The 25888-nt window shown below is 49.8% G+C and overlaps 13 protein-coding genes across 13 annotated transcripts; 7 read left to right on the forward strand and 6 right to left on the reverse strand.

Annotated features, from left to right (window-relative positions):
* Positions 1 to 309: 309 nt before the first annotated feature.
* Positions 310 to 1443, forward strand: N7511_007015 (uncharacterized protein; the record flags this gene model as incomplete). The annotated part of the gene is made up of 2 exons (XM_057129392.1): positions 310 to 459; positions 508 to 1443. The coding sequence occupies 2 exons, from the start codon at positions 310 to 312 to the stop codon at positions 1441 to 1443; spliced, it is 1086 nt and encodes a 361-aa protein (XP_056983948.1).
* A 367-nt stretch (positions 1444 to 1810) lies between these two features.
* N7511_007016 (putative ubiquitin conjugating enzyme) lies at positions 1811 to 2541 on the forward strand (the record flags this gene model as incomplete). Its single annotated transcript, XM_057129393.1, has 3 exons — positions 1811 to 1967; positions 2105 to 2197; positions 2288 to 2541. The coding sequence occupies 3 exons, from the start codon at positions 1811 to 1813 to the stop codon at positions 2539 to 2541; spliced, it is 504 nt and encodes a 167-aa protein (XP_056983949.1).
* A 439-nt stretch (positions 2542 to 2980) lies between these two features.
* N7511_007017 (RTA1 domain-containing protein) lies at positions 2981 to 3968 on the reverse strand (the record flags this gene model as incomplete). The annotated part of the gene is made up of 3 exons (XM_057129394.1): positions 2981 to 3071; positions 3124 to 3198; positions 3253 to 3968. 3 exons carry the CDS (start codon positions 3966 to 3968, stop codon positions 2981 to 2983), a joined length of 882 nt encoding a protein of 293 aa, XP_056983950.1.
* Positions 3969 to 4705: 737 nt separating this feature from the next.
* Positions 4706 to 5962, forward strand: N7511_007018 (Zn(II)2Cys6 transcription factor domain-containing protein; the record flags this gene model as incomplete). Its single annotated transcript, XM_057129395.1, has 2 exons — positions 4706 to 4774; positions 4829 to 5962. 2 exons carry the CDS (start codon positions 4706 to 4708, stop codon positions 5960 to 5962), a joined length of 1203 nt encoding a protein of 400 aa, XP_056983951.1.
* A 539-nt stretch (positions 5963 to 6501) lies between these two features.
* Positions 6502 to 7896, forward strand: N7511_007019 (uncharacterized protein; the record flags this gene model as incomplete). The annotated part of the gene is made up of 1 exon (XM_057129396.1): positions 6502 to 7896. The coding sequence occupies one exon, from the start codon at positions 6502 to 6504 to the stop codon at positions 7894 to 7896; it is 1395 nt and encodes a 464-aa protein (XP_056983952.1).
* A 307-nt stretch (positions 7897 to 8203) lies between these two features.
* Positions 8204 to 9448, reverse strand: N7511_007020 (fatty acyl-CoA reductase; the record flags this gene model as incomplete). Its single annotated transcript, XM_057129397.1, has 1 exon — positions 8204 to 9448. One exon carries the CDS (start codon positions 9446 to 9448, stop codon positions 8204 to 8206), a length of 1245 nt encoding a protein of 414 aa, XP_056983953.1.
* A 791-nt stretch (positions 9449 to 10239) lies between these two features.
* N7511_007021 (metal cation transporter MSC2) lies at positions 10240 to 13085 on the reverse strand (the record flags this gene model as incomplete). Its single annotated transcript, XM_057129398.1, has 4 exons — positions 10240 to 11098; positions 11147 to 11365; positions 11426 to 12571; positions 12622 to 13085. 4 exons carry the CDS (start codon positions 13083 to 13085, stop codon positions 10240 to 10242), a joined length of 2688 nt encoding a protein of 895 aa, XP_056983954.1.
* Positions 13086 to 13896: 811 nt separating this feature from the next.
* On the forward strand, positions 13897 to 14944 carry N7511_007022 (chitobiosyldiphosphodolichol beta-1,4 mannosyltransferase; the record flags this gene model as incomplete). The annotated part of the gene is made up of 2 exons (XM_057129399.1): positions 13897 to 13942; positions 14025 to 14944. 2 exons carry the CDS (start codon positions 13897 to 13899, stop codon positions 14942 to 14944), a joined length of 966 nt encoding a protein of 321 aa, XP_056983955.1.
* Positions 14945 to 14994: 50 nt separating this feature from the next.
* Positions 14995 to 17368, reverse strand: N7511_007023 (uncharacterized protein; the record flags this gene model as incomplete). The annotated part of the gene is made up of 5 exons (XM_057129400.1): positions 14995 to 15191; positions 15254 to 15976; positions 16045 to 16234; positions 16287 to 17204; positions 17261 to 17368. 5 exons carry the CDS (start codon positions 17366 to 17368, stop codon positions 14995 to 14997), a joined length of 2136 nt encoding a protein of 711 aa, XP_056983956.1.
* A 344-nt stretch (positions 17369 to 17712) lies between these two features.
* On the reverse strand, positions 17713 to 19115 carry N7511_007024 (thiolase family protein; the record flags this gene model as incomplete). The annotated part of the gene is made up of 3 exons (XM_057129401.1): positions 17713 to 17913; positions 17972 to 18916; positions 18972 to 19115. 3 exons carry the CDS (start codon positions 19113 to 19115, stop codon positions 17713 to 17715), a joined length of 1290 nt encoding a protein of 429 aa, XP_056983957.1.
* A 427-nt stretch (positions 19116 to 19542) lies between these two features.
* On the forward strand, positions 19543 to 20271 carry ubc2 (E2 ubiquitin-conjugating protein RAD6; the record flags this gene model as incomplete). The annotated part of the gene is made up of 4 exons (XM_057129402.1): positions 19543 to 19584; positions 19754 to 19818; positions 19870 to 20094; positions 20148 to 20271. 4 exons carry the CDS (start codon positions 19543 to 19545, stop codon positions 20269 to 20271), a joined length of 456 nt encoding a protein of 151 aa, XP_056983958.1.
* A 624-nt stretch (positions 20272 to 20895) lies between these two features.
* N7511_007026 (putative kinesin family protein (KinA)) lies at positions 20896 to 23912 on the forward strand (the record flags this gene model as incomplete). The annotated part of the gene is made up of 5 exons (XM_057129403.1): positions 20896 to 20900; positions 20955 to 20980; positions 21049 to 21143; positions 21193 to 23618; positions 23678 to 23912. 5 exons carry the CDS (start codon positions 20896 to 20898, stop codon positions 23910 to 23912), a joined length of 2787 nt encoding a protein of 928 aa, XP_056983959.1.
* A 782-nt stretch (positions 23913 to 24694) lies between these two features.
* N7511_007027 (EF-hand domain-containing protein) lies at positions 24695 to 25575 on the reverse strand (the record flags this gene model as incomplete). Its single annotated transcript, XM_057129404.1, has 4 exons — positions 24695 to 24874; positions 24926 to 25221; positions 25289 to 25374; positions 25565 to 25575. The coding sequence occupies 4 exons, from the start codon at positions 25573 to 25575 to the stop codon at positions 24695 to 24697; spliced, it is 573 nt and encodes a 190-aa protein (XP_056983960.1).
* Positions 25576 to 25888: the final 313 nt, after the last annotated feature.

Here is a 25888-nt window from a genome sequence, read left to right on the forward strand (position 1 = left end):
CCCGGCTTGGAAATGGCTCCTAGTAGAGTGAGAGAAGCATCCAAGTCTTCTCTATGCTCTGTCTCCAGTGCAGTCTTTTGGTGTAAGTCGAGTCAGAAACTAGAGTGATCAAAGAGTCCAGAGTACAACTCAGGTACTTTTCTTTTGTATGTGGATCCCGGCAAAATCCCGAGTACCGTCCCAGTACCGTAAGCTCCGGCGCTAGTGATGTGCTGCCTGGTCTCTGCCTGCTCTGCTTTGTATTCATAAAGAGCACGTTCCCCCCTCTGTTCCCTCTGCTTACTTTCATCCTTTGATATAATCTGCAACATGTCGGCTGTTACCAGTCATCTTATGCGCCGGAGCACCGAGCTTGCTGCCGCTCACCTGCGGGGGTCTGCGGATAAGACAGAACCCCAGGTGGGAATCGTGATTCTCATTGCCATCACTGCGGTTGTCTTCAGCTTGGCATTCTGGGCGGTAAGTGGTGGTTCATCTTTGGAACGTATCGAAACTAACCCTCAATAGATTGAGTATACATTCAGCATGGTCGTTGCGACGTTGGCCGCCATCGAAGATACCAACCCCGATATCTATGTTCGCATTACATCTGACCCCAACCCGATCAAACCGACGGATGAAGACGAGCCCGAGATTGGTGCGGCCGCTCCACTGAGGCCGATCACGAGTAAGCTGCGTACGACTATCAGCCACCTGCGCGCCCGTGCTGGCTTTTGGTCGCGCTTCCGCGGTGCTGGTATGTTCGTGGCTTACGCTGCGGCTCGAAGCTTCATTGCTGGTCTGATTCCTATCCCGGTGACTTCATGTATTGGGTCCTTCGTCGTGCAGTCCTTCGTGGGTGTTTTGTTCGCTACCTGGCAGATGGCTTGGGTCCACATTGTCATCTCCGAGCCCTCCCCCAAGAGGTTCTACCAGCGTATTCCCAGCTTCAAGACTTGGATCAAGATTGCACCAGCTGCTGCTGTACAGGATATCCTGACTGCCGCTGCTTTCTTCCTCCCGTTGTCGATTGCTAACTTTGCGGGTTTCCTGAACGCTCCTCAGAGCGACGAAGTGCTACCTTTGGTGGCCTTGTTCCGTTTCATGGGCGTCCTTGTCGTTCCTGCTATTCTGGCCTTCCTGGTCTCTATCCCTGCTCGGGTCATCTTTATTCGTGTCGCTGCTTCTATGCTCCCAGAGGAGGATGAGACCATTGTGCCTTTCGACCGTTCCTTTGGTGGCAAGGTCACCCCTGCTATCACCGGAGGTAGTGGCAAGATTGGTATTGTGGAGGCTTGGACTACATTTGACTGGGCTGCTCGAGTTCGCTACGCCAAGGTCATTGGTAAGACCTTTGCCATGGAAGTGGCATTGGTTATCTTTGCCTCCCTTGTGCTCGGTGGCCAGCTCATTTGGGCGATGAAAACTGCCAAGCCTGTCAAGGACGATTCTCCTGCCTTCTAAATCGATCCCCGGTATAAAATGACATGACGTTATATGGATGTTGACCTGATATGGAGGAAAGACAAGATATTCTTGCTGCATGCGCTTACTTTTACATGCACCTGAAATTCTCCGCTGCTTATATATGAGCTTATATATGACTATCCCCTATAAATCCGCAACCTTCTTCTCTATACTTCACGTCTTTGTAGATCGTAAATCGGCTTCTGCCTCACCGCCCTCCCAGCACCCCGCTTTGGGTTCACCGCCTTCATTTCTTTTTGCTTCCCCCTCATTTCTCGCCTCTCCCAACCTTGTCATTGGCCTTGAATTCGAACAGTTCAATTTGTTCCTTTTGCTCTCCTTTGTTATTGATCTCCATTGAACTATGGCAACTTCTCCTGCAGGCCGCATGCTGGGTCGCCAGCTGCAGCAGATGCAGTCCGATAAAGACATTCCCGGAATCAGCTGCGGTCTGGTCGATAACAATGTCTTTGAGTGGGAGGTTATGCTCATGATTTCGGATGATGTTAAGCTATATGGAGGTAGGCCTTTTCTCTGTTCCGCTATCCAGTGTGAAGGGTTGCATATATTCTGTGGCAACCGCACTGGCAACTGCATCACATACTGGATCATTTTTGGTCATGCATATCATGCTAAACTGCTCTACTCGCTGTTACAGGTGGTTTCTTCCGAGCTCGTCTTTCTTTCCCTACCGAATACCCCCATCGCCCGCCTAAGATGAAGTTCGAGTCGCCCCTCTTCCATCCCAACAGTATGTGATCTCCCTTTTGGTGGCGTCAATGTGCAGATACCGGTTCTATACTTGATATACTCACACGTGGCTGCTTTTTTTCCTTTCTAGTTTATGAGAGCGGTGAAGTCTGTATCTCCATCCTGCACCCTCCCGAGGAAGACAAGTACGGCTATGAGTCGGCTGCCGAACGCTGGTCACCTGTTCAAACCCCCGAGACCATTCTCCTATCTGTGATTTCCATGCTGTCCAGCCCCAATGATGAAAGCCCCGCCAATGTGGAGGCTGCCCGCCTATGGCGTGAGAACCCTGCGGAGTTCAAGAAGCGTGTCCGTAAATGCGTGCGTGACAGCTTGGATGAGTGAATCTTGGGATGATTCACGGCAATTTAAGATGAGGACTTATGATTGATTTAACATGGGGTATACTGGTATTTTCTTTGAATTATTGCGGTGTTCATTCGTTGCATGATAGAGCGAGCACTGGGTCACAGTGCTTTTGGGCTAACTGAAGTCGCATTCATGGCCATGCTCTTGATCTGTTTTTGTGTTGCATTTGTTTGCGTTTCATGAAGGTGCTGGAGTTGGGTTGATTGGTTTACCTCGATTTCTGAACTACAGTATAAATAAACTCGAGAATTTTGCTCCCAAAATGTGCAGGTAATCCGTAATAGTCTATTATCAAGTTTGTATCGCAACGATAATCAATCTGTGCAAAGTGATCCTTGTGATCAATGGCGCTGGAGACAAATAATACGATGGAAAGGTATCAAGAACGCTAAATCAACATGAACTTCAAGATAATTTATGCACGATTCTTGTGTCCGGTGCGCATGGATGGGAGAAAGACACCAGGGTGGCAGATGGTGAAAGCTAAGCAGGCGAAAGCAATCATCCTGTATATTAAGTCAGTCGAGTATCTTTTAAATTGACAAGACCGGTACTCACATTCCGTCCAAGACCAGGAACTCGTCCTCCTTCTGCATGAGGGGATTTCCCCAGCCGCCAGCCATCTCCGGGATACTATATTGTTATCAGTATACGTAGGACTCTCTTGTCATGCTTCTGGGCTCATACCGGTAGATACACCGAATCAGGACGGTGAAGTAGGCAAAGACCTCGGCACCAATAATGTATGGCATCCACTTGGGGGTGATAGCTGAAATACCAGTATCCAGATTCTTCTCTCCTGCCAGACCATCACCATGCTTGAACACCCTCCAGAAGAAGATGACCGCGAAAACACCACACACGACCATTGTTCCGACCTGGAAAGCGATACCAGCAATGATAATATTGTCACCAGCCTTCAACATGGCCACATCATTGTTACCAGCGGCTGCAGCGACACCACCTCCGGCGGCCTGCAGGATGAGAGATCCAATATCACAACCAATGAAGATCCAGGTGAAAAGGCGCGGCTTCAGAATTGAATGTTGTGGCCCCAGGTTGAGGATGATGTGCTTCAGTGTCAGGTAAATACCGGCTGCGACAAAGGTGGGCGCGAGCACCAGACACACGATCTGGAGCTTGAAGGCGGGACCAGACCATGGATTGTCGTTCATCAAGACTCGGCCAATATATCCTGCCATTTCCATGATGGTGCCGATGAAGAGAGCTGTCAAAAATGTCCATGTCCGGTAATAGATACCCAGACCGGCCTGACACAGGCCGAGAACGCCGAAAAACACTGTGAAGAAGACATTCCCACCGAAGCTGGGGTAATAGCCATATGTGGTTGCTTCAACTGGGCACAAGGGGCCCACGGAGAAGCAGGTCGAGTAACTCGCCATCGAGTCCGAGGCACACAGGATCAAGGGGAAGTATAAATAGTGAGATTCCGTAATGACAGACTGCAAAAAGAAAAGAAAAAGAGGTGGAAATTGGGCTCTTATTAAAAATCAGAGTCCAAGGCCCCCCAAGTTCTGATTGTAATGTACAAACCCGCCGTTCGGGGCCATATCAACTTTTTGAACGGTCGTGCCCAGAGAAGGGCCCTTGGAGTGGAGTGTAAGCCGGAGAAAAGAAGAATATCTAAAGATGCGATTGGCTCTCGCCATCGTTCTCGTTCGTTCTCGTTCTCGTATGATTCGCTTACCCGACCCACGCGGCTCACTCCGTCTATCTCGGCGCTTTGATCCTCTGCTTGTCAAGTTGGAAGAGGAAGCCTAGAAGGCAGGCAGTGCTCATGAGATGATTGCATTCATGGTAGCTAGGTGCTCGTATGGGAATCTGCACGGAAACTGTCGTGCCTGTCGGCATAGAATACGCTGACGTAGGTGCAGATACGGATGAAGTGCTCCGAGGGCTCGAAGTGCTTGAACATCTGTCTCGGACACGAGTGACCCAAGACTGCAAAGTCGCCCTGTTGCCAGAAAAGGAAAAAGGGGTCTGATATGTATGAGTCGTCGAGCAAACGCGAAGCCGGCAGGTCTTTTGATACCGAGTCACGTGCCCGTCTCCGCTTGCCTTCATAACTCGACTGGCTCCAAGCCGACTGGTTAGAATCACAGGCCCCGAGGGTTCCGCGATGCCTCCTCGCCGAGCGCACACCAAGTCCCGCCAGGGTTGTGATCAGTGTAAGCGGCGTCGTGTAAAGGTGAGCTCCGAGGTAGCGTCACGGTACCTCTGGATTCGAGGCTAACGGTCGCAGTGTGATGAGAGAGGGCCTCCGTGCTCCAATTGCATCTCGAGGGAGTTAGCATGCACATATTTGAGAGCGCCGCCTCGATCCGAAGTCCATGCAAGCCAGACCTTAGCTGTGACTAGTGGACCGAGGATCCCCCGTGTCCCCAGTGTCTCCAGTGCTTCCGGGGCCCCCGGTATCCCGAGTCCCCAACCTCTGGGGATTCCAAGCCCAGCGGCTTCCACTCCGTCAAGTATCTCGGGGGTGCGAGATCTGGAGTTGATGCACAAGTTTTCCACGGAAACTTATGAGAGTCTGTGCACGTCCAGCTCGGGACATTATGTGTGGCAGATCGCCATTCCGCGTCTGGCTTTGCAGTATAATTTCTTGATGAATGGACTTCTCGCCTTGGGAGCTCTCCATATCGCTACCAGCCTTGAGCCACCGGCATCTCTGGTATATATTGATACCGCTCTTCAATACCACAACCTCACCTTTGCTCCATATCGCACCGCAGTCGACAACATCACGCCAATGAACTGCGAGGCTGTGCTGGCACAGTCTATCATCACCACTGTCATTGGTATTGCTTTACCTAGAGCGAGTGCGGCCCGCGGGGAAAGTGCAAGTATAACAGAGAACATCGTCGTGGTGTTCGAACTCTTGCAAGGAGTAAAAAAGATCCATCGGATAGGTGAATCCTGGATCAAGCTGGAGCTGTTTGCTCGCCGACGAAATTATTGGGACACAGGTCCAATTGGTCTAGACAGTGAGACGCAAGCGGCTCTGGAGCGACTCGGTACTTTGAACGACGAAACCCTTGCTAGCATCGACCCGGATCAACATCAAATCAACAAAGAGGCCATTTTCTATCTGCGGCATTTCTCTACCAGAGTTCGCACGTCTGTGGATGCCGCGAACGTTCTGGCATGGCTGGCCATGGTTGATAAGGAGTTCGTGGACAATGTGCGACGGCGTCAACCGCTGGCATTATTGATTCTCATGCATTGGGGCGTTCTACTGGGCGAGCTTGATGGCCAACATTGGTGGGCTCGTGATTCGGGTCGAGCGTTAGTTGGTGAGCTATTGGATGCACTGCACCCTGCAGACCCTCAATGGGCAGAAGCTGTTGGTTGGCCGCAGAAGAAAATGGCACTTTGAGATAGGTGTCCACTAGCCTGTTTTCTTGGACGTCTAAGCTCTTCAAAAATTCGATCACAACAAATTGATGAGCCCTCAAGAGCCCACAAGACCTCTGACCTGACCTGACCACTCAACCTCGATCGCGGATCATAGCAGCCATACTGAGATTGGTAATTGAAACGGATTGCCATGACCACGGACGTCACGGCTAGATCCCAAGCCACACGCGCATACTGGTATTTGGATTGGCCATTACACCTAGAATATGAGGACCGATGGGATGAACGCCGAAAATGACCGCTTCCAAGGTTAGAAACGGCTGCCTTTTCACTCGTAACTTTGGACTTCCAGCCGCCTCTTGATCGCCCACTACGCTCAGATTGCTTGGGCATCGTCCCGATTAGGTCTACTGTAGTGGATTGCAGTGGCCAGGTCTCGCTTAACGAGTCGGCGGTCTAGGCTGCCCAGTTTTGTACTCTGAACGCAGTACAACATACATCTCTAGCACCCTGCAGCACTCTGTGTCGATGTGTCTTGTCGAGTCTCTTTCGAACAAAATGACGCCCCTTCTCATGACGCCTACAGAGATTTTACGTTTAATATTTGCGTCCCTATCGAACGGCGATCTTGCCGCGGTATGCCTAACGCATAGGGACTTGCGATCTCCTGCTGAGCCATTTCTCTACGCCCACATTCAATGGACATGGTCAGACTCCCAGAGACCTCCAATTGCTCAATTCTTGCGAAGCATTGTCCAAAGGCCCGAGCTCGCCAGTTATGTCTATGATGTGGTCCTCAATGGTGACAGTCTCGATGGAGGCATTCATGACTCCGGAAACGAAAATCCCAAAATACCAGTCACCAGCGTTGTATTAGATGAGCTAGTGGGGTTTATCGCTCGGATTAATGTTCCATATGCTGAAGAATGGATCCAAGAGCTACACGCCGGATCGATGGATGCGTTCACCACTCTTTTGATATCACAACTCCTCAATTTGAAACGTCTCTTCCTTGACAAAAATTATAACCGAGAGACTCGTCTCAGGGGCATGATGCTCCGCTCGGCCCTCTGCGAGGAGTCCACCAATAGCTATCTTTCTTCCTACAGATATCTTGAAGATGTGTCAGCGGAGTTTCCTTGCCTTCCTTTTGACATACGCCAGAAAACAGACACTAGGAACACGCGGGACATCCTTCCTCTTTTTTACCTTCCATCAGTTAAACGAATAAGGGCTTTGGTCGATAACCCCGCGACTTTCGCATGGACCGGAAAGAATCCACCAAATCCATGGGGACTAATATCGCTCGACTTAACTATGTTACGCGAAAGGCATCTTGGCCAAGTATTATCAGTCACACCGAGGCTTCAGAAGCTTATATGGGACTGGTACTACCGCCCAGATCTTCGAGATGATTCTGTCACCGATATCATCGATTTAGACCAAATCGCCACGGGTCTATCTCATGTTCAAGAGACTTTGACAGACCTAACTATCACAGCAGGATCAAATGGCTACAAAGCGGATATTGAAGAACCAGAACTCCAATTCAGTGGATCGTTCAAGGTCTTTAGTGAACTTTATACCCTGAAAAGGTTGGAGGTCCCGATTCCATTTCTGCTCGGATTTTTTCCCTCGATTTCCAAAGCGAATTTTCTGGCTGTTGCACTACCTAAAAGTCTTATATGGCTGACTTTGACTGACGGCTTATGTATGCAAGAACAATGGGAATGGGAATGGAAGACTGACTATTTATTGGAGGTTATTCGATCCTGGCTTCAAAATTGGAAGAGATACACACCTAATCTCCAGGGATTTTGCCTGTTAGGGAGTGTGATGAAAGCGCGGGACTGGAAACCTGACATGATACAGGGATTAAGAGATTTAGGAGCTCAGTCAGGGATCGAGGTTCAAATAACTGACTCCAAAACCAAGTGGGCAGGGCACATGTAACTACAGCTCCCATCATGTATGATACCGGCGACCCTGCGGCCAATATTCGTCCAGATCACTATCCAACATACAGTTGGTTCTAAATACCCCATAACAGTCTGGTTGCACCACATAACTGAATTTGGTCTCCTGCAAGGGTTGCCAGCGTGCAGGGCTCTTACGTTTTGTTATTCATCTGATTACTTGGAACCAAAAAGTGTTGGATTGGAGCTGTATCAGTAGTATGGATTGAAAAAAGAAACCCTACAATTAATCTGACCTACTTCGTACATGTATACTTTAGCCAGCTCCAAGCACCACGAGCACTTCAGATTCTCGCCTTCTCTTTCGAAATCCCAGAAACATCTAGAATCCGTATCTTGTTCAAACTATCGGCCTCGTGCTTGCATACTCGTAGACTTAACGGCCCACAGACTTGCTTCAACCAATAGGACCGGCCACAATCGAACAGCCAATTGCGCGTTCCAACCTGGATAAGCTCTGCAAGGAAGCACTGCGGTGCACTGCGGTCCTCCGTAAAGACGAGCTTGGGCATTTCTCGCTGGACGAGCGGGGTGGCGGTTTCTTGGGCCAGGTCGAAGAACTCGTCGAATGTCACTGGGTGGTAGAGCTGGGAACCGATTTGGACAATTCCTGTTGTGCGTGCTGCCGCATGTAGTAAACATGCATTGGCCACCAAGTCCACCGGTATCTCATCCAAGGTGTTTGCCCCGGATTTGTAGCCTTCGGTGGCATGCCAGACCTGGGTGGCTCCACGATCAGCGTACCAAAACCGAGCAAACTTGGTGAGAGGGGTGGAATCTTCTGGTCCATATAACACATATGGATGTTTCAACGCAGGGCCGAAGATTGTGGGTCGCACCAACAGTATTGGAAGAGTTGGAAAGCGTTTCAGAAGAAGACGTTCCATCAGGTGCTTGGCTAGGGTGTAACTGGATGAAAATTGAGCTGCGTATGCAGACTCCCCCAGTGCCAGAATAGATGCCAGTTCTTCCTCTGGATCGCTGTCTCCCATTGGATATATCCGCTCTAGGACCGGACCATCAGGGAGATGGCTGTTGGCGTATGAAGTAGACAGTTGCACAAGGAGCTTCAATCGCTGAAACAAAGAGGCAATTCGTGCCATTTCCAACGCAGGGAGACAATTGCTCTCGAGTGCATCTTGAATGGGACCTTCAAGGGAAATTTTGGCTGCTGTGTGGATAATCAGGGTGACTTGGTTTTGAAGTTTCCGCAGAAGGGCAGATTGAATCCCAAAATCGACTTTTTTGACATCCCCAATGACAAACTCGACCTTCTTCGTGGCTAGAATAGCCTGTGCATGATTGGGCATCAATTTTCTCCATTTCTCGATTGCCCGCTGGGAGCTTCCCCGGACCAACACGAAGATCTTATGAGTTGGTGTCTGCAAAGCCAGCTTATACAGAAGACAGCCTCCTAGGCACCCGGTGCTTCCCGTCAGGAAGACTGTGTGGCCTTCAAATATTCTTCCATACCCCCCTCGGATGACTTCGTCAGCGTGTGCTGTGCTCGGGACCGAAGTTGATGACATTGCACAACCTGTGTCAACTTGACACGAAAGATCTTGCTGGTATTTGTGCGAAGAAGTCAAGCACGGCTCAAAGAATTGTATGCATTGCAGCAAGCTTGGACGTCTATGTCGGAACATATACCAGTGACGCTGGAACGTGAATCAAGCTTGATACTGCGATGGGGGTAGCACAGTCGGCTGAATGTCACTCTTGTATCCATGCGGGCTTGAATATCGGCATTATTCGTGGAACTGGTTGATCAGTAGCCAGTGGTGTTAAAATGTACCGGGAACTTCGCAACTGCTAGTAACATTGAGCTATTTTCTGTTTGAATAGAAGCAAACCCAATGTGGCATCGAACCATATGCAGCCGAGGTCCAGTAGAGCCGTACGACTCAACCGATGATCGTGTAGCACGTTATATAGATCTGGATTGAGATGGACACAAGCAGAAACCATTGTGCTTGTATAGCTCCCCAGTAGGAGAGCGCGAGATTCCTGCCAGGGCCGCCAGTAACCCATAAACGGGTCGTACAAGACATCAGGAAATGAGTATAGATAAGTTATTGAACAGGTCTACATGTGATGCAAGAGAGTTGGGTTGGGCGCTGGAATGAATGCGATGTCATTGACTGTGAAGACTATGTGCTGCTGATTGATAAATCCACTGGGCGAACTGGGGTATCCAATCCTGTCTGTACAAAAGAGATATAGACCTCGACCTGGTGACCGAGAGCGGGAAATGCCGCGTATCTTGACTGCCCTTCGAGGTGAGTTGGTTGTTGGTGGGACAAATATTGGCTGTAGCCAATTACAAGCCCTTGCCTCCACCACCACACCAACAGTGTGCATCTCCATCGCGCTCAACTTGGACCAAAATATCCATGTGTTTCTCGCGGAGATAGTCAACCGTCCGTTGGCGCACATCTTCCAAATCTGCGCCCCGAGACGCGATAACATGAATGACACCGAAGATATTCTGTGGCTTCTTCGCGTGATCGTGATCGTGGTCGTGGTCGTGTTCATGAGAATGGCTATGCGTATGGGCATGGTCGTGGGCATGGTCGTGGGTATGGTCGTGGTCATGGCCATGGCCATGGTGGCTATGACCATGATCGTGTTGACTTCCACAATCGCCATGGCTGGAATGGTCATGCGAATGGCTGTGCTCTGACTTCGTTCCGGTATCATCGAGCCAGAACTTGGGTACTGTATAACTGACGACGCCCCTCAAGGTGCTGACACCGGCTAAGGTTTCACGGACATTATATTCAGTATCGGCAGGTAGGGTGAGCAGCAAGGATTTGGCGGTGCTCGTGACCAGGGGAATTGCCGAGGCGAAGATCAATATGGCAATAAAGCATGACGCCAAGGGATCGTAGCCTGACCAGCCAGAATAGTGCACAAGAATGGTCGATATCACAACAGCCACCGAGCCAAGCGTATCAGCCAAAATATGCAAGAAGATGCCGTGCATGTTCTCATTGCCATGAGAATGGTCATGCCCGTGATCGTGGCCGTGATGGTGACCATGTTCAAAGCTGAAGATACCGACGAGATTGACAGCCAAACCGGCAATACTAACGACCAATAGCTCCCCAATACGTTGCATCTCACTTCCCGATGACAGCCGCTCCACCGCTTCGTAAATTATCTCAACGCTTATAATCCTAGATCTTGTTAGAGTTGACTTTTGAGCCTCATCTAGCGTTACTCACATGAGAAATATGCCGTTGGCAAATCCAGACAAAGTGTCGACTTTCCCATAACCGTAAGGGAAACGAGCGTTTGGGGGCCATTTGCTCATGACAGCAGCGCATAATCCAACCACGAGCGCGAGACAATCAAAGAACATGTGAATACTGTCACTGAGCAAGCCCAACGATCCAGTCAGGAAACCATAAGATAATTGGACAAGCATAAAAGTAAAGTTCAAACTATAATAATGTTAGCAAAGTCGTGAAAGTGGCACTTGAAGCTCCAATGTTCTCACTCACCACATAAAGTAGAATATACTACGAGAGTCCTTCTCTTTCAGAATGCTATGTAGCAAAGGATATGGTTCGCTTTTATGGAGGAGCCACTTCGACACACGTGACGCTTCAACAGTTGCGTGCGAATGACTATGACCATGGCTTGTGTGATTGTGTGCGTGGGAATCAGAATGCAGATGACTATCATCCATTCGTGAAGCCAGAACCGATGCTGTCGCTAAGATTCCACGCGCGGCATATAGTACAATAAGATCATCCTGCATGTGAGGGGAGCAGAGAAGGGCTGCAGCTCCAGCGCAGATGGCGAGCCCGGTCTTGCTAGAAGATCGAAGGCCTTTAGACATAGACGCCATGAGAGAAACTGCGAACAGACCCGCAGAGACGAAAATATAAACTGCATCTAACGTGTCGAAGCTGATTCCTCGAGTGAAAACCAGAGTGAACAGACCAAGGCATGATCCAGATATGACAGCCAATGGGGCGTCAGTTGTAACCACGACGGAAGAATGGGTCATATCGGAAGGTTTCCCTTGCAATGCAGCAAGACCTGGCTCAGGTATAGGACCATCTTGACGCAGGGAAGGGAATGGGGGAGCCAATATGAGAATAGATGCCAAGAGAGCCACATATCCAAGGAAAGGAGACGGGTCCCACGGATAGTTCAGCCCCAAGAAACTCGACACAGTGACCAGTGTAAAGAGGGCGAGGGACATTTTTTTTTTACTATATCGTTCCTGAGACCGAGTGATGACAGTCGGTAACCCTGATGCAGTCGCAAGGAGTAGAGCAAAAGCCACCAAGAAGCCACCAATTTTCAGCGCTGCAAATATCGGCAGTGCCACAGAGAGAGTCTGTGCAAGGGAAGTTTGAACAGTCTTCGCATTCACAGCCGGGAATTTGATAGAAGATACCTCCAGTGATCTAGTTTTCCGGAGATGGAGGCGAAGGATTTGACCACAGCCGAACAAAACAAGTACGAGTGCAGTTAGAATGCAAGTTTTTTGTCCGACCTGTCCCACAGATGCAATGGGAATGGTCACTTTCGCGGTATCTGTAGGAATCGACCCAGGGGCTTGCGCACTCTTCCTATTATACCAAGATAACACAATCCAGGGCAACACAATCAGAGCGCCAGTCAATATCTCATAACTATCGAGAAAGTTAGCCATTGATCTTTGAGCAACATCCACATCACGTACATTTGATCGGGGTTAGAATCCGCCTTAAGGGTTGTATCCATGGGCATGAATCCATGGGCGCTTTTTGAATCGTGACTGTGCGGCGCACTAATATGAGCTAAAGAAGAACTATGGGCATGGCTGTGATGACCAGAGTGGTCATGGTCGTGGTCATGGTCTTGATGATCATGATCGTGATGATGGCCATGATCTTGATGTGTATGTGAGCGATCATGTTGATCATGTTGAACGCTCAAATATGGGTGTGTGTGACTGTCCGAAGACTGATGCGTATGACCGTATGAGTAGCTTGCATTCACTCCATTGATGTCAGGTTGGGGGAAGCTGTTGACCGACTGTGGGATCGAAGGAGGACGTTGCGCCGAGCGATTGGAACGAGAGTGGCCGCGACGAGTATGGCCATGGTTGTGTTCATTGACAGGTGGAGTGAGATCCACGCTCAGGGATGGTCCCCCGGTCGACATGTCTGATGTTGGCAATGCGCGCTGAATAGGAAGTTGGAGCCAGATAGGAGATAGGGTACTCTGCCAAGCTATTGGGGAGGAGTGCGGATCCTCGCAGATCAAGTCAGACTCGGCATCGCCTAGACAGGGGCATGCAAATATAAAAATATGGCGTCAAGCGCCCTCGGAAACAAGTGTCTAACGAGTCAACAAGTTCAAGTTGGCAATGGGAACCTTGAAGACCGACTGCGCTGCACGTGATCCTTATCTTATCTAGTGTGTTGCGACTTCATTTCACGGGGGCCACTTGGCTTGACTATGCCACTCCTTGATATCATGAGGGAGGCGCTTTGAACCTCATGGGCGCCATGATTGAGTCATTAATTACCATAGCATTCTGTCTTTCCAGTGTGCTCACGGTATTGATCCTTTTGCTTCCTTCGCAATATGAACCACCGCAACTAGCCTCTCCAGGCGCCAATGGAACCATAAAGCCGACTATTCAGATACTTGTGCTGGGGGATATAGGTCGCAGTCCACGTATGCAGTATCATGCATTGAGTATTGCCAAACATGGTGGGAAAGTGGTGATCATTGGATATACAGGTAGATTCAACGCTTTGCACTCTACACGAGTTTCATGGTCAAGAACAAGCTTGCTGACTGCCGATTACTGTTTAGAATCTGATCTCCATCCTGATATCACCTCCAATCCCAACATTACGATTGTACCTCTTCGCCCGCATCCCCCAATATTACAAACAAGCAACAAACTTCTGTTTACGATCTACGGGCCATTGAAAGTTATTTTCCAAATAATTTGCCTATGGCAATGTCTTGCATACACCACAAAACCAGCCAAGTGGCTACTGGTTCAGGTACGTTTCTCGGGTATCCCGTAGGGGAGAATGGCGGGCTAAATAGTGGTTCTATAGAATCCACCCTCCATTCCTACACTAGCAATTGCCTCCATCACTTGCTTCTTGCGCCAAACAAAATTGGTCATTGACTGGCACAATTTTGGTTACTCGATCCTCGCTCTAAAACTTGGTCAAAATCATATGTTGGTAAGACTGTCAACCTGGTACGAGAAAGTATTCTGCAAATCCGCATCGGCCCATCTGTGCGTGACAGATGCTATGAAGTCTTTCCTCAAAAAAGAGTTTGAAATACAAAAGCCTATTTTGTCCTTGCATGACCGCCCTGCCAGCCACTTCAGTCCCATTATTGACCCCAATGCCCGAACTGAGTTCCTTGAAACTTTACCGGAAACCAAGGAAGTTCGCGCCTCTTTAAAAACAGGAACCCTGCGTGTCCTTGTCAGCTCTACTTCGTGGACTGTGGATGAAGATTTCTCGGTCTTTATAGACGCCCTTCTACGGTACTCTGAACTGGCCACTACGACACAACCTCATCTTCCCGAAGTCTTGGTCATCATTACAGGAAAAGGTCCGCAGAAAGAAATGTATCTGAGGCAAATTGCGGTACTTGAGAAATCCGGTAAACTTCAAAAGGTCACCATTCGAACTGCGTGGCTGAGTGTGCCGGACTATGCAAAGTTGCTAGCGTCCGCGTCTTTGGGGGTCAGTTTACACACCAGCAGCAGTGGAGTTGATCTTCCAATGAAGGTGGTAGATATGTTTGGCGCAGGTCTTCCAGTAGTCGGATGGGATCGTTTCGAGGCCTGGCCTGAATTGGTGACCGAGGGTGTCAATGGGCTTGGCTTTGGCAGCTCTGAGGAGTTGGCGGACCATTTGGTCGAATTGTTCGGAAACAACGGCAGATTGGAAACCCTCCGTCATGGCGCACAGAAAGAAAGCTCTCGTTGCTGGGACGATGAATGGGATCCCATTGCGGCCCCTCTTCTTTGCTTAACATAGCCCTTCATAATGCAATCCAAGCATATCGATACCTGCACATGCAAACCATTCTATAAAGTTGGCTGGAATTTGCCCCCACAGTAAAGGCAGGTATCAAAAGTCTCGAACACTTCGCTGAAAGTTCGGCTCAGCTTACCACCACGGGCTAAAGCTAAGGAGTCTTCATCAATGTATTCGGTTTGACACACAGAGCAAAACTTGGATATCCCCGGTTCCTGAATCGTCAGAAATGACAATCCGCATCGAGCTAGACAAAAGAGAAAGTTAAAAAATTTGGCCCGATACATCCACCTTACACCGGTGACTTACTGAATAAATGACCATTCGCACACTTTGCCTCCTGAGCTGAATGCCACCCGATCCCAGCGTCACAGATGTCACACTGCTCGAAAATATGACCACCTGGACCATCGAGCTGATCTTGTGACCTTGGAGCAATTGCAGTGGATTCGTCGTTGTATTTGTGCATCTCATCACTGAGGTCTGCACCTGTGACAACTGCCAGACGCTCCAGAGACTTCCGAGCGTGAGTCAGTAGCGACTTGGTTTTACCACTCGTAATAGCACAGCAGATAGCGACATAAATCAGTCGCTGGCTCTCCTCATCAGGTTCGATGTCACCATCACCAGGCAACACGAAATTCAGTGCCGATTCTCGCTGAATATGGACTGAACTTTGGCCGTTGGAGATTCGCGGCATAAAGAATGAGGGATTCAAGTCGGATTCCACCTCTGACGAGAAGACGATTATAGATTTGTCGTCAGACGCGACTCGGTACTCAAGCATATCTGTCGGGTGTCTGGTGAAGAAAACCGCTGTTACATTGCGATAAGATGACAGACCCCAAATCCTGGACACCGAGTTTCCACCTAGGTCGTGGTCCAGATCAAATTGCTCTTGGCGGTCATCGACGATTTGTTTCCACCGTGCTTGTTGCAGGGGATCTCCATTTTGAAGTTGGCGCAATTTTGTGACCAGGCCAAGTCCACCTAGGGTACCCAAGGCAAGAGTGCATGAACGATCTTGTTCGTCTATACAAGTGGTCATTGCTAAAATACGTCAATTCCAAACCATAGCGAAAAGAAATTGGAATCTGTACCAGATATAGGCTCCCAGTGCCTTTCATCGCCTCCCATATTTTGCTCTGTTTCTGGATTGTAGATCGGCCACTCACAAACTGCGAGAGCATCAAAGTTGGGGTCGTGGTCATTGTAAGTGTTGAGGGGTACAGAAATTGTGATAAAACCTGCCGTGATGCCCACCACAAGAGTAAGTTCGGTAAATGCTTGCTAATGAATATGTAAGTAACAGAAGGGATAGTGTGGAAGACTCGAAACATACATCATAAAGCCATTGCAATGGACCAATGATGTTGCGATATGTCAATTTTTCGTTTGAGAGGCTCCATGGATGTTCCTTTAATGCGATTGGCAAGGAATATGGCTCCACGGCATCCAGGTTTGAGTCTCCAATCGTGATTTGCATATTTAAAAGTCGAAGCTGCGTTCCGATCACAAGAGCCAGCATAGCAACAGCAGAGCCGGATTTTGTTCGGCTCGCCGGCGGTGATTTTAGCCACGGGCCGCAGGAAATCGAGCTGACTCGTTGTTTCTCTTTGAAGGTTTTTTCAAGAATCGATCCTGAGCAGAGGTGAGGATTGTTCAGTCCTTCGCAGGCGAGCGGGTAAACTGCCAGAACATGCAATTGATGAGAGTAGAGTGAATCTTCTGATAGTTCTGATCTACGTGGTCTTATCAGAATGACTTCATTGAGGTCATTGACCACAGTCAGCAGAGGAATTCCCCAACGACTTTCGTAGGCGGGCAGAAACGAAGAGCCGGCGGGAAAAGTTGAAGCCTTTAGAGGCTCACACCAAGTGAACGACCGAATGCTACCTTTCCGAAACGCGAGGCTCTCCGATTGCTTGGAATCTTCGAAATAGGACTGTAATGCGTGGTTGATGATAGCGATTCGGGTCCATTGCTTTTGTGGACCGACAGCCTCCCAAAGGGATAGAAGAAGATTGGAGGTTAAGACGGCTACCACACTGCGTCGGAATTTGGCTACCCCAGGTGGTGACCAAGCTAGCCCAATTACTGTGCTATTCGATTGTTCTGCGGCGATTGAGAAGGCATCCCGATCTTGGGCTAGGAAAGTAGGCCATTCAGAGTGCGTGAATTGATTGGCCTTGACACGGATTATGTGCCAATCCCGTGTCGCATTTGGCGTTGGTTCTTCAGATTTGCCCCTTTTTGGTGTCTGTAAACAAGTATCAGCCATCGATTCAAAAGCAATACTGGCACCTAGGAATATACCAGGATCTGAAAGTAATCACCGGCAGCAACTGCAAGCTCGCCGTCTGAGGACCACGAGATGGCGTCAGTACATGAGGGGAACACTGAGAGTTCAACAGAACCCAGCATATTTTCAAAGCCGCTGGATTCTTATGATTGGCATGTTCTTAAAATAACAGGGTGGAAGAGATCGAAGGAGTTTGAGTTGTTGTGGTTCGACGGACAGCATTCTGCGGGTGTTGCGTCCTGATAAATCAGGTGTCGAGGTCATTTGTGTTACAGTTGATATTGACTGGATTTACATTCAATAGACAATGAGCTTGAGGTCTCTATATGGCTACATAGCTCTACGTTATTGCGGGTCTTGTGATATTATGATCGGAAACGCAACATTATTACCCATATCCAACCTGGGAATCTTCATGTCAGGGTATCATCAAGCTGTCGATGACATGACAGCGTCTTTGAAAAAATCAATCCACCCGATCCAATTTCTGTACAACCATCGCAGTTGCAGCACCGCCGCCGTTACAGATGGCAGCCACACCGTACTCGCCAGGCTGCAATTGGTGGAGCAAGGTGACAAGTATACGTGAGCCTGAGCTACCGAGAGCGTGGCCGAGGGAGATAGCACCTCCAAGCATGTTGACATTGGCATTCTCCAAGCCGAGGATCTATACAAACTGGGTTAGATATACATCTTGCTAGATGAGGTAATCTTTGACAACTTACCTTCTCGTTCGCCTTGATAACGGCTGCAAAAGCTTCGTTGAATTCCCAGACCGCAACCTGATCCTTGGTGATACCGGCACGCTCCAATGCAATTGGAACTGCTTTGGCTGGGGCAACGGGGAAGTCTACCGGGTCGATGGCGGCATCGGCTGAGGACACAATGCGAGCCAAGGCACGCCCACCGGTCCCGTATGCACGAGCAAGCTCCTTATTACCGAGAATCAGAGCCGATGCTCCGTCATTCATAGTCGATGCGTTACCGGCGGTCACGGTGCCAGTACCATCCCGCAGGAAAGCGGGCTTCAGTGTCTTTAGCTTGTCCGCACGCAAATTCTCAAAGCCTTCATCCCGCTCAATGACCGTGTCGCCCTTTTTGCCCTTGACTGTAACTGCGGCAATCTCATCGGCGAATTTGTTGTCCTTCCATGCCTGCTGAGCTCGCTCGTAAGACTGGATAGCATATTGGTCTTGATCTTCCCGAGAGATTTCATATTTCTTAGCAGTCTGCTCCGCACAGATACCCATGTGGAACTTGTTGTAGACATCCCACAGTCCGTCCTTGATCAAGCCGTCCTCCAGCTTAATTTCGCCGAAGGGTGGTAATTGACTAGAACGAGGCATGTAGTATGGGACACGGGTCATATTCTCCATCCCGCCAGCCACCTGTGCCTCTGCTAGGCCCAGTTGAATGTTTTGTGCAGCAAGTACTACTGCCTTCAAGCCAGAAGCACACACTTTATTTATCGTGACAGCTTCGACCGTGGAAGGCAGCCCGGCGAAGATGGACGCCTGGCGTGCAGGTGCCTGACCTACGGAGCCTTGCAACACATTGCCCATATAAACATCTGTGATCTTCTCGACTGGGACCTTTGATTTGCTGAGCGCAGATTTAATGGCAACAGCGCCGAGCTCAGGTGCCGACACTGAAGCGTATGACCCATTGAACTAAGTCAATAATATAAGTTTGTTGCCTTTTGAAGCCATTTCAGAGGTGGCTCACCTTGGCTGTTGGCGTTCGAGATGCACTCAAGATGTAGGCCTCCTGGATCTCCTTGCATGCCAAACGTGTGGAGCTGAAGTGTCTCTGGGTACGAAATGCGGGGAACGCCTTTGGAACACGAGCAGACAAGCTCGGAGAAATCATTGTGAAATATCTGTGGAAGAAATTTGTACAGAAGATAAGGGAAAAGATATAATTGTGAAGAGAGGAAGAGGAGAGCAGCAAGGCCCAGAGCACATGAAGTATACGGAATGCCGCCGCGCAACCGCCAGTAACCGCTTCTCCGCCTGGACCGAGGCTGTTTTGGCCCGCTATGACATAAGCAACTATGACATAACCAGGTGATCTGAGATCACCTGACTGCAATGGACGCTAGTCCCAACGGCGGTGGTTTCTCCATTAGGATATCTATTCCGGGTCTTCCCCTCCATCGCATATCGGTATCAACTCGAAGACCTTCATTTTTCTTCACCTACCTCGACCTTCCTGAGTCTGTACTGACATCACTGTACAGAGGTCTGGCCTTTCTTTCCATTGTTCTACCACCTTCACATCTTACGGCCAATTCATCATGTCCACATCCGCCCGCCGCCGTCTCATGCGGGACTTCAAGGTACGCGTGACAATCACTTCGCCTTCAAGCTTTGACTTGAATGATACGTCTATGTTAAACAAGAAGAGATTTTGTTCAACGTGTTTGCGTTTTATACCGCTTCCTTTGCATCATGCCCATTTGATGCCCCTAAAGTTATGACTCGCCTCTGACAATTTTGTTACTACAGCGCATGCAAACCGATCCCCCAGCTGGTGTCTCTGCCTCCCCTGTGGCCGATAATGTGATGACATGGTAGGCCAACCTCTCCTCCACCCCAAGACTCATTATCTGATACATGATTAGGAATGCCGTCATCATTGGCCCCGCCGACACCCCCTTCGAAGATGGCACATTCCGCTTGGTCATGAACTTCGAGGAACAGTATCCCAACAAGCCTCCTGGTGTCAAGTTCATCAGTCAGATGTTCCATCCTAATGTGTATGGAACTGGTGAGCTATGTCTGGACATTTTGCAGAACCGCTGGAGTCCAACCTATGACGTTGCTGCCATCCTGACTAGTATCCAAAGGTAAGCTTGGCCATTCACTCCAATAATGCACCGGTGCTAATCAATGCACTTAGTCTTTTGAATGACCCCAACACCTCATCTCCTGCCAATGTCGAGGCCTCGAACCTGTACAAAGACAACCGTAAAGAATACACAAAGCGCGTGCGGGAGACTGTTGAGAAGAGCTGGGATGATTGAAAAACCACAAGGCCGGTTGATATCCAGGGATATATCACAACGGCTTAACCGTTTGATCTGCACAGCGTGGGGTTTGGCGCTTGGTCTCCTTTACTCTTTTTTTTCACTTCATGTTCTCATAGTTCAATCTCCCGGGCTTGAGGCCCATGGGTCGCGCGTATAGTTTCATAGTTGCATTAGTGCATTAGCATACATTTCCTCCACCTCTTCCAGACAGACTAGACTCATGCATGCTTGCCAGGGTGTTGCATGTCTACAGATTAAGCTTATGCATCCCGAGTCCGGGGCGGTCGGCCAAGAAATCCCGAACGGGCGACTGTCAACAAATCCCACGATCTGCTTTCTCCTCCACCGCAAGTCCCAGCTGTACTTTTGGTGTCTTCGCTCTCCTTCTGGCAGCTTGGCTGCTGTTTTTAATCCTTCGTTTTTGCTTAGTCTCTAGCGTTTTGCTCCACGCCTGGTGCGCGTGGACCCCCTGACCGTCAACCCCTCCGCGTCACTACACCGCAACAGACATTACAAACCCTCTTCCAAACGCCTCCGGCGAGTTTCGCGGCCCACATATCCCTTCCTGGACCTTCTCTATTCACTCGATCGGTTATACCCGAATCGCACTCTACAACCATGGCGTGAGTATAACCTCCGACTCGAGCATGCGACGTCGCTAACGGAAGGTTCGACAGGGCTGCGGGGTCAAACACCATCAAGGGTATGCACAACTGAGCTCAGCAATGAGATGTATTAGGTTGGAGCGCGAGGCTGACTAGACATGCACAGTGGTGGCCAGATTCCGTCCGCAGAACAAGGTCGAGCTGTCCTCCGGAGGTCAGCCGATTGTTGATTTTGAGAATGAAGAATCCTGTAGCATCAATGTGAGTTGATATAGAATAAGCCACAGGACCTTACTGATTATTGTTTCAGTCTCGTGAAGGGACCGGGTCTTTCACCTTCGACCGTGTGTTCCCCATGAACACTGCGCAAAATGATATCTTTGACTTCTCGATCCGACCTACCGTGGACGATATTCTCAATGGATATAACGGAACTGTTTTCGCCTATGGACAAACTGGTGCCGGAAAGTCATACACCATGATGGGTTCCGATATCGACGACGAGGAGGGCAAGGGTATCATTCCCCGAATGATTGAGCAGATTTTCGCTAGTATTCTCACCAGCCCGAGCAATATTGAGTACACGGTACGGGTCAGTTATATGGAAATTTACATGGAGCGAATTCGCGATCTTCTGGTGCCGCAGAACGATAATCTGCCAGTGCACGAGGAGAAGTCCCGCGGAGTTTATGTGAAGGGATTGCTTGAGGTTTACGTATCCAGCGTTCAAGAAGTCTACGAAGTCATGCGCCGCGGAGGAGCAGCACGCGCAGTGGCTGCAACCAACATGAACCAGGAATCGTCTCGCTCCCACTCTATCTTCGTTATCACTGTCACCCAGAAAAATGTTGAAACCGGGTCAGCCAAGAGCGGCCAACTGTTCTTGGTTGATTTGGCAGGTAGTGAAAAGGTTGGCAAGACCGGCGCAAGTGGTCAAACCCTGGAGGAGGCCAAGAAGATTAACAAGAGTTTGAGTGCCCTCGGAATGGTCATCAATGCATTGACGGACGGCAAATCGACACACATTCCTTACCGCGACTCCAAACTTACTCGAATTTTACAAGAGTCCCTAGGAGGTAATTCACGGACGACTCTGATTATCAACTGTTCGCCCAGCAGCTACAACGATGCGGAAACGATCTCGACTCTACGGTTCGGTGTACGCGCCAAGGCAATCAAGAACAAGGCCAAGGTGAACGCAGAGCTCAGCCCGGCGGAAATGAAGCAACTGCTGCGGAAAGCTCAGAGTCAAATGACGAATTTTGAAAGCTACATTTCTGCCTTGGAGGGCGAAGTGGTTCTCTGGCGTAGTGGTGACAGCGTACCCAAGGAACAATGGACTCCTTCCCGTGGCAATGAAATTGTCAGTGCTGTGAAGGCCGAAGCACGCGCCCCACGGCCTGGTACTCCTTCTCGCCTTCAGGAAACTGCTCGCTCAGAAACACCCCGTCCGGATTCCAGAGTCGGAGACCGTTCCAGTACTCCCAGCCTGGTGCTGGAGAAAGATGAGCGCGAGGAATTCTTGCGTCGCGAGAACGAGTTCCAGGATCAGATTTCAGAGAAAGAGTCTCACATTGTCAATGTGGAGCGCAGCCTCCGCGAGGCACGAGATGAGCTCCGATCTATCAAGGAAAATGGTGCACGAACGGGCAAGGATAACGAGCGACTGGGTACAGAGGTGAACGAGCTCCGCATGCAACTCGAGAAGGTCTCATACGAGAGTAAGGAAGCGGCTATTACCATGGACGGCCTCCGGGAGGCCAATTCTGAGCTGACCGGCGAGCTTGACGAGGTAAAGCAGCAACTTTTAGATGTCCGCATGCGAGCCAAGGAAACCACTGCGGCCCTTGACGAGAAGGAAAAGAAGAAAACAGAAAAGATGGCTAAGATGATGGCCGGGTTTGACCTTGGTGGCGATGTATTCTCCGACAATGAGCGCAAACTACAAGATCTTATCCAACGCGTTGACACCCTACATCAGATCAGCGCCGAGGGCGAGACAATTGCCCCAGACGATATCATGGAGCTCCGCACGAATCTACTTGAGGCACAGGGCTTCATTCGTCAGGCTGAACTGACAGTGAATGACCGAAGCGACTTTGGTGAGCTGCAGGACAGCCGCCGCGCAGACCTGGAGAAGAAGTTGGATGAGCTTCAGCAAGATTACGAGGGTCTTCTCGCCCGCAACCTCGGCGAAGGCGACGTGGAGGAGATTCGCGAACGTCTGGAGAAGGCTTACGTGGCGAAGAAAGAGGCTGAAACTGCTGCAGCCGAGGATCTTCGCTCGGATATTTCGCGCAAAGATGAGGAGTTGACCAAGCTGCGCCAATCCCTTGTTGACACCCAGTCCCGCACGTCAACCAACGGCGCTGCCAGCAAGACTCTGCAGCAACAAATTACCGAGTTCGATGCTATGAAGAAATCCCTCATGCGTGACCTGCAGAATCGTTGCGAGCGTGTGGTCGAGCTGGAAATCTCCTTGGATGATGCCCGGGAACAGTACAACAACGTCCTTCGCTCATCTAACAACCGCGCTCAGCAGAAGAAGATGGCTTTCTTGGAGCGCAACCTAGAGCAACTAACTCATGTTCAGCGTCAGCTTGTGGAGCAGAACAGTAGTCTCAAGAAGGAGGTAGCGATCGCTGAGCGGAAGTTGATTGCACGGAATGAGCGTATTGCCAGCCTGGAGGCCCTGCTCCAAGAGAGCCAGGAGAAGCTGACCCAGGCCAACCACAGGTATGATCCTCCACATCTCTTATTGATCACGTTTCGTTGAATGCTAATCACTCCCATAGATTCGAAGCTCAGCTTACTGCCGTCAAGGAGCGCCTGGAGGCCGCCAAGCAAGGTTCCACCCGGGGCTTGCCCAGCATGGACGGCAATGCGAGTTTTAGCTTCGGGGGCTCGCGCATCGCGAAGCCGCTTCGCGGCGGTGGCACATCGGACGGGCCGGCGAACGCGAACGTCGCGGGCGTACAATCGCAAGAGGCGACTGGCAAGCGCAGCAGCTGGTTCTTCGACCGTCGATGATCCCATCGCACCCTCGGAGAGCTGCTCATCGCTTGCACTGCTCCTCTTGAGGCTTGACGGATGTCTCCCATGCACCCCTGACGTCGTGCAATTCGTGCTCTTGTCATTAGCATTTGGCTGATCTTGGTTTCCACTTGATTCCCATTAACGCTGTCTCACGAGTTTCTTCTTATTTTCATTTTTTTTTGGATCTTTCTGGCAAGCTGTGTTCTTGTTCTGATATGATTTTGACATACTCTTTGTCCCCCTTTTTTGTCTTTTCGTTCTAGTACATTAGATCGCGCCCTGCATGCCGAGGACTGGAGGTTCTTGGATCTTCCTGATACCCGTGTACATCAATTCCAGATAGAATGCAGAGGAGCTGGTAGGTAGTCTGCGAATGGGGGGCATTTGGTGTGATGTGACATACTATATACGAGTTAGTGGATTGACAGCTTCAATCCTGTGTTTTCTCTTTGACTCTTCTGACTGCCCAAACAGGCGAGTATATCCATATCGTGCCCACCGTCTGGAAGGCTTTTCTCCCAGTCGGACAAGGGTTCCAGGGTTGATCATGAGTCTTCCTTAACAAGACACCGTACCTGCGTATCATCCTATCTCTCGCCAAACGTAGCTAGCAAGGAGAACCATCGTATAGTAACTATCTCACAAAGAGCCGAAGAGAGAATGAGAGTCCAAGTATTTCAGTCAGACCGTCTAACGAGTAATGTACTTCACTACAATATACAAAAGGCAAAGGGGAATCCAAAAGAACCAACAAAAACATGCACATTCCCGGCCATCTAAACCAATCCATCATAAAGCGACAAGGCACTGACAATGGTCTCGTCCCGCTTGCTGCCCTCCTTGAATTCCTCGATATCAAGACTGCCGTTCTCATCCTTGTCCATCATCCGGAAAATCTTCCGTACGCGCTTTTCGGGAGTGTCTTCGTCTTCGGGGAGTTTCACCATCGATCCCACCTGCATATCGGTTAGAATAGTTCTTCCGGGCGAAATATAAATCGGACGTACCATTTTATAGATCGCCTCGACAATGGCCAGCATCTCGTCATAAGTGATCTTTCCGTCGCCGTCAATATCATACAACTGGAATGCCCAGTCCAGCTTGTCCTCCATCTTGCCCCTCGACGTCACCGACAGCGCGCAGATGAACTCTTTAAAATCAATCATGCCGCTGTTGTCCGAGTCGAAAACGCGGAAGACATAATTTGCGAATGATGATGGGTCCCCGAATGGAAAGAATTGTCGGTAGATCTTCTGGAACTCCTCCTTGGTTAAGGTGCCAGATGGGCAGTCCTTAAGGAAGCCTACACAGCGTGCCGGCAGTCAGCGATCGGCTCGCAAGCTCCCAAATTCCTTGAGATGGTTGCGTACCTTTGTACCATTGCTGTAGCTCTTTCTTATCGAAATGTGTGGCTCTTTGCAGCTCGTCGAGCTGCGTCGGCGAGAGCTTTGATTGACTGTGGGGCTCAAGTCAGCGCATGATCTCACGCAACAGCGCGCTCGAAACCTCTTGCTGCCCCAAAAAACCCACGCAAGCGATATGGTCTTCCTCGTCGTAGGACGTTGTCTTGGCGAAGGGGAAACGCGCGCTCCGGTCTCCGGTCATCCGTTCGGAGCCGCGGGAGGGGCAACACAGGTAGCACTTACGACTTGCCCATGGTCAAACACTAAAATTCAATATATTATCGTCCAGGACAAAACGACGCTGCAAGTCCAGAAAGCGATGCGAAAACGAAAGCGGCGGAGATGGTGACGCGGGGTAGAAACAGGATGTGTGGCTGAGTCTTGGTGGCGTGGAGTCAATGTAAGGGGAAAACACACAGTGGCGAATATCAAGAGCGAGAGTATTAAATGGAGAAATAGAGAGAGAGAGAGGGCGAGAGGGCGAGAGAGAAGAGTAAAGAGAAGAAGAAAACAAGACAAGTTACAGAAGTGGCGAGAAGAAGTCCAGAACATCCGGGGGAGGCTTGG

The sequence above is a fragment of the Penicillium nucicola genome (assembly GCF_028828085.1).
Source record: "Penicillium nucicola strain IBT 29836 chromosome Unknown utg000006l, whole genome shotgun sequence".
Lineage (NCBI taxonomy): Eukaryota > Fungi > Ascomycota > Eurotiomycetes > Eurotiales > Aspergillaceae > Penicillium > Penicillium nucicola.